Genomic DNA, 7,043 nt, shown 5'->3' with positions numbered 1-7,043 from the left:
ATTGAATTTAAGGTTACTATATTTATTTTTGAATTTTGACGTAAATCTTTTATTTTGTTTTCATATTTTTTTCCCTTTTTATTAATAAATTACTCATTTTCGGAATTTGTCGAAAAAAATAAAAATTTAAAAAAAAATTGTAGAATGAAATGTTATTGTATTTATTTTTGAACTTTTGACGTTAATTTATACTTTTTTGATGATTTTCATACTTTTTATTAATCAATTACTCATTTTCGTGATTTATCGAAAAAATATTTTTTTTAAAAAAAAAGTGTTCAAATTGAATTTAAGGTTACTATAATTATTTGTGAATTTTTGGTGTTAAATTATAATTTTTTTCATATTATTCCTATTTTTTATTAATCAATTACTCATTTTCGAAATTTATCGAAAAAAATAAAAATTAAACAAAATTGTTGAAATTCGATCGGATAATTTATTTAAAAGGGGATTGATTTATGGGTCGGATTAGATATTTATGAGTACAAATATCTTTTCATTTTTATATAAATGTCATGTGGTAAGGTCAAAATGACATGATAATTCCATGTAGCATTTAAAGAAATGAAAATGAGTCGGTTCAACATGGCAACTAACGCCCATAAGGGCATATTTGAACCAAAAGTTGAACGGCGAGGACATGAGTGAACCAAACTTTAAACGGAGGGTATATCTAAACCTTTTCGAATAATTTAGGAGCATATTTGACCCTTTTTTCCTTTTTTATTTTAATAAAGACCCATGTGAATTGTTACAAATCAAAATGTACTATCGACATAAAAGTACCATTACTAAATAATCAAACAACTAATAAATTAGAAAATTACTAAAACAGCAATTGAAGTTCATATTAAAATGATTAAATTGAAAAAACAGTGGCTGACTGTTTCTACCTTTGGAGATCTTTCGGAATGGTGGTGAAATCTTGTTTCCAGACCACCATTAGTTCCATCTCATATTTCCAGTCTCTTATCGGAGACTTGCGATATGTTTCTTACTCTAAAGTTGTGTTAGGAGACTTGCGATATGTTTCTTACTCTAAAGTTGTGTTATGTTAGATGCTCTTTATATTTATGCTATCAGGTTTTGGGATAATTCTTTGTTGTTCTCTTCTATCGTTTGTGGTCTGACTTCCCTTCGGAAGTCTCATATGAGTGTCATTTTCGGCTTACACACCTTATTGGAGGGTTTTCGGGAGTGTGTCTCATCATGACCTCAACTTTTGGATCATGACAAATTACTTATTGGAGGGTTTTCGGAAGTGTGTCTCATCATGACTTCAACTTTTGGATCATGACAAATTAGTATTGTTAGAAGAAAAGACATTGGACTTGACATATGAACAGCATTCCGTGCATCAGCAGTCATATCAAAGTTGAAAATTTTTTATATTGAATTCGTCTAGATTTTCCTATATATTGAAGCCAAATTACAAGAGGTTAAGAATCATTTCCAAGAAAGCGCAAGACTAAAAGTAACTTTTATTTCCAAAACACAACACTGCCATCAGTAGTTAACATATCATCATATAAACTATGCATGAGAGATATAAAGCTATGATAACCATCACATCCCAAATGCGATGAACTAAGAATTTGCTGGTGTAAACTTGAGGGAAACACTATTGACACAATGGCGTTCATCCGTTGGGGTAGGGAAACCCTCACCCTTGAAAACATGACCAAGATGACCGCCACAAGCTGCACAAGTAATCTCGACCCTCCTGCCATCAGGGTCAGGCTGAAAAGCACAATTCTATCACACATCAGACACTACCACAAATGTCAAATCTAGAAAAACTACTAAAGGAGGACCCAGGCAATGGAAATGTTGAAGAAGCAATCTCATTACCAACACATTCGAGAAAATCAACGGAATACCTACATGTGTGTTGACTGCCTTTTTTAAAATCTTAGAAAAAGTAATGGAACAAAAAGTTTATAAAGACTTTACTAGGTCAATTTTTAAAGGGGTTGGTGTTTTCTTTCTCAAATTAAAAAATTCAACCATTAATTAGCTTTAGGAATCACAAGCAGGATTTGGTGATAGCTAACTCGAGTTTGAAGAGGCAGTAGCACCTGATCACCTTTCGTAGTATGGTCGCAGCAATAAAGGATATGCAAGGACGACAAGGTTATGCCGGGTATCTTAAAACCCAAGGAAGAGGAGGACAAGGAATTTATGACCATCCAAGGATTTATTTTTTTGGGGGGAGGGGGTGACTATTGATAATAGCTGGCCAATTTTATTAGGGAAACAACCAGAGAAGTGTTAAGTGGTCTCAAAGAGCAACTTTGGTAGACATACAATGGACTGGTGGGCGAATATAGAGGTGGTCCAAAAAGAAAGTGGAAGCCAAGAAGATTGCTTACATGTAGTAGAGATGGAAAATAGGACTAATAAGGAAAGTTATAAGATTGTGAAGAAGGAAGAGAGGATAGTGATACAACAACAAACCTAGTGCATCTCACAAGTGAGATTTGGGGAGGATACAGTTTACTCAGACCGTACCTACCTTAAGAGAGGTTGTTCTGATAGACCAGTGTTGTGAAAGGCGATTGCCTCGTCGCCAATGGCAAGAGGCGAGGCGAGGCGAGGCGACCCTTCATCGCCTTTTAGCTTTGTGGCGAGGCAATCTTCAAACGGCGACGCCATGTCGACAAAAGGCTAGAGGCAAGAGGCTAGAAAGGCTAGAGGTGTCGCCTTTTGTATTTTTTTTTAAAAGGCGACAAATTTAGGGTTTTAAAAATTAAAAGGTAATTTTAGGATTTTCGACTAGACTCCTCCGGCAACTAGCCAGGCTTTTCCGGCAACTCCAACGTCTAACCAATACATATTTCTTGTTTTCTTCTTCAGAGTTGGTCACTTTTACCTTTGTTTTGACTTTTGTTCTTTTTTTTCTCTTTCAAGTTCTAGGCTTTTAGTATGTACTATCTATTTTTAGTTTTTAATTTGAAAAAATTGCTAAGATGTTATTGTTTGATTATTTACATATGCAATTAAAATTTTAAATTTTTTGGTATTAAAAGGTGCCGCACTTCAAAAAGGCGAGCGCCTCGCCGTTTGCCTCGCCTTGTGGCGAGGCAGACCCTTGTCGCCTTTTGCCGTCCAAAACACTGCGATAGACCAACATATGTCCATAAGCTCTTCAATGTGGAGGGGACAATAATATTGTGTTGGGTGATTCAGAAAACTCCGACATCCATCAAGATTTTAGGTATTGTAGGCATATAAAGTTTGAGAAGGTCAAAGGTGCAATCCATAAGATAAGAGGGGGGAAGAATGATCAGGCCAGATGGGATTCATGTGAATCTTTGGAAAAGAGCAGGTAAAGTAGGTATCGATGTCATTTTTAGGACGAGTTAAAATGCTCGAAGAATGGAGGTGGAGTACAATGATCCCATCATACAAGAATAAAGGTGATATTCAAAATTACAACTATAAGAGTATTAAACTACTAAGCCACACTAGGGAGAGGGTGGTAGAGATGAATATAATGAAGGATGTATGTGTCTATTTCTGAGAACCATTTTGAACTCATGTTGGGGTGATCAACTCTGGAAGTCGTTTATCTTCTGAGGAGATTGTTGGAGTAGTCTAGGAATAGAAAATGGAACTTACAGATGGTGTTCATTGACTTAGAAAAAGCATTTGACAAAGTTCCAAGGAGGTTTTGTGGAGATGCTTGAAGTCTAGAGGTTTATTACTGGCATACCATAAAGGATTAAGGACATGTGCAACTACAGTATGATGGAGTGAAACCCGAGTGAGAATAATGGAAAGAGACGGGAAATACTTCCAATTAAGATTGGGTTGCACTAGGGATAAGCACTAGAGATCGACCCTAAAGTCTAAAGGTTTCAGGTGGAGGGATTTAAGAGAGTACATGAAGTACAAGTTCAATGACGCATCACAAGAGGCGGATGTGGATGTGGAAGTGGGGAATGATACATATGTTATCCCAAAGGAGGAAGCTTCAAGTATTTCAAGGAGATGGGAAAATCAGATGTCACACATTGTATTTGAACAAGGTGGATAAAATAGAAGCTCACATCATGTGAAAAACACGTATCATCGAGACTTAGAAGGAAAGTCCAATAGGGTGGTTATTAGACACACTATGTTGTATGAGGCGGAGTGTTGAGTAGTCAATAATTCACACATTCAGAAGATGACAATAGCGGAGATGAGGATGCTTAGATGGATGTGTGGGCATAGTAGGAGAGATTAAATCAGGAATAAAAATATATGAAGCATCTTCAACTCCCCAAGGATATGACCCTATATAAGTAAGGACGGAAGTCAAGGATTAAGGTGGAGGTTTACAGGATGGTCAAGTGATTTCTTTCTCATGGGAGAGCATGGTTCTAGCATAGAACACTTGTCTACTCCCTCTTTTTCTCATTAGTATTACTCTATTATTATTTTATTCTTCTATTGTATTATTACTATTGTTTCTTATACTTGAGTTATCTTAACTATTCTTGTCCGTATTTTCTTCTACAATATTTTCACCATAGTTCTTCTCTTATATTTGTCAGATCTGTTTTTTTGATAACACTTACCTTCAGACAAGGGTTCATCAGAAACAACCTCGTTACCTCACACAAAGTAGGGGTGAGGTTTGCATGCACCTCCTCCTCCCTAAAGCTCATTGTGGGATAACACTAGGCATGTTGTTGGAGGAATGAAAAATAGTTTGTCTTCACTTTTTACTCCGGCATCATTTGCAAATGGAAGGAAGAGCGAGAAGTAATAGAAGGTAGCAAACGGAAGTTAAAAGAAGTTGCTAACATAATGAGGCAGACCTCCCAAAATCTAAGGCTAGACTCTACTTATTGTCTCAAAGGGGGGCAGGGCATTCCTATTATTGTAGCCTCATATACAAACTCTATATTCTATAGCAGAAGTTGAGAAGGAGTGATGACCCCACACAAGAACAATGGCTCTCCTGGATAATGAGTATTTTTATCTCAAGATCTTTAAAATGAAAAAACTGTAATAATCTGGCGAGGAGCAAGAGATCGAAGCTCACAGTGCGATTAATTGCTCCAGGAAGACCCTCAAAGAAAGCTGGCCAACCACAGCCTGAGTTGAATTTTGCTGTGGACTTGTAGAGAGGAGTGCTACATCCTGCACATTGGTAGACTCCTTCACCAGAAAACTTGTCATACTCTCCGGTACCTGGATACCTGTGAAGTAATCCTTCATGGTAAATTATTCATCTATTAATTAATTAATAAGCATCATGGTCATTCCACTATGTTATCGTTCCTTGTTGAAAATTTGAGTCTCCAAAGTAGAAGAAAATAAAAAAATGTTGAATCATAAGATCGGTGTTGAACTTATATAAACAAACATGCTGAGCATACATGAGGAGAACTACTTCAAGCAACTCTGCTTGAAGAAACTCTTATCTTGCATCATATCCAACCAGAAAGATGAGATTCTGAATTAGTATATAACATGGCACACTTAAATGTGATAAACTTAACTAACCAGCCTTCTAAAACTAGGAGCTATGACCTTGTGGATAGTCTGTTGCTAAAAGTGCTACATGTAAGACATTGACAATCTTCAGAAAATGTAACAGTGTTCACTTCAAAGGTAACATAGCAATGAGTTAAATGTTAAGCATCACAGAATTGTGCTAATCCTCAAACCAAAGCGGTGAACAAATTCTCCACAATGCTTGTTTGGAGGACTCCCCCCACCCCCCATCCCCAGGACACACACATCCTATGGAAAAAGATAGGAACAGAAAAAATGTCCAGGGAAAGCAAACATTGAGTTTACGAATGCTCTGAAATTGATTACATGACCCTTATTTTACCCAAGATCCATATAGTGCTGTTCAAATAAAAATGATTCTCACAAACTTGCATCCTATCCTTCATTAAACTTGGCACTTTCTCCCCGACTTTACACAAATTATAGAACCGAGTTTCAAATTATTCAGGGGAAGTTATGGAAAATATCGAATAGAGTGCAGAAGCTCATTAAGGCCTCTAGCAATTTAAAACGTCACAAAAAATTGTTGAAGTTATAAAAGCCTAGAACCTGTTCACAAGCTAAAATGTGAACTTGAAATAACAAGCATTTCTAATATAGGTACAGCAGCTACCAAAACCTGGAATCAACGAGGAAAAACAAAACTCAGCATGAATTTAGTAAACGAACATCTAAAATGATCCTCCAGGTTGAGTTGTAGATCTAAAAAAATATTAACAACTACATGTATATTTCTAGGTAAAATTAGTAAAAACCGGAGAATAGCATACTCAGTGCCTTTCTGTCTTAGAATACGGAACTGCTCAGGAGATAGAATTGCACGCCAGTCTTCCTCTGACTTGTGAACGGAGTCTGGTGCAGCCATAGCAACAACCCCACCTCTGAACCCTCTCTTACTTGATGATGATGGTGATGATGATGATGATGATGATGAAAACCTGAATTGGGTCTTGGGATGGCCACAAATGCTAACAACCCTTTTGGCTTGAAATCTCAAGAATGGGGTGGCGTTGATAATCAGAAGGGTTGAAGAAGCAAAAGGTGAGATTTTGAGAATATGAGAACCCATCTAGATAAGATATTCCTATTATAGTGTATACTTTTGTTTATTATTATTGGTCACGCAAAGACCAACTCTCAAGTATTTGTCTATTGAAACCTACACTCTTCTCTAACTACAACCCTTTTGAAAGGCTTTCTTTCTTTTAGCTTTTATTAAATCCATTAAAATTTGGGAAACGAAACTAAGGGCCCGTTTGGCCATAGATTTTACAAGTAAAACTTGGGAAAGAACTTGGCAAATTTTGTTTGTCCATACATTTTTTCATTATTTGGCAAATTTTTTTGGCAAATATTCCAAATTCCCAAATACTAGTTTTTTCTAGTATTTGGGAAAATTTCATTATTTGGAAAGTTTTAGAAATTCAATTTTTACACCTAACTTATATATTTTACAAAAATAATCGATTTATTAACACCAACCAATTCAATTAGCTCCCCATCTGCCAACTAACTCAATTAATACACTT

The 7,043-nt window shown here is 36.1% G+C and overlaps 1 protein-coding gene across 2 annotated transcripts; it reads right to left on the bottom strand.

The window, feature by feature from the left end:
* Positions 1 to 1,374: 1,374 nt before the first annotated feature.
* Positions 1,375 to 6,700, bottom strand: LOC107002428 (peptide methionine sulfoxide reductase B5-like). Of its 2 annotated transcripts, none has more exons than XM_015200457.2 (3): positions 6,285 to 6,697; positions 5,039 to 5,195; positions 1,375 to 1,743 (listed from the first exon to the last, which is right to left on the bottom strand). In XM_015200457.2, exons 1-3 carry the CDS (start codon positions 6,581 to 6,583, stop codon positions 1,591 to 1,593), a joined length of 609 nt encoding a protein of 202 aa, XP_015055943.1. In that variant the 5' UTR covers positions 6,584 to 6,697; the 3' UTR covers positions 1,375 to 1,590. The 2 variants fall into 2 exon arrangements, with proteins under 2 accessions (XP_015055943.1, XP_015055942.1); XM_015200456.2 differs by having other exon boundaries at positions 1,453 to 1,758; positions 6,285 to 6,700.
* Positions 6,701 to 7,043: the final 343 nt, after the last annotated feature.

Source organism: Solanum pennellii, chromosome 10 (genome assembly GCF_001406875.1).
Source record: "Solanum pennellii chromosome 10, SPENNV200".
NCBI lineage: Eukaryota > Viridiplantae > Streptophyta > Magnoliopsida > Solanales > Solanaceae > Solanum > Solanum pennellii.
The sequence above is the reverse complement of the archived record's forward strand: the minus strand, read 5'-3'. Positions and strand labels throughout refer to the sequence as shown.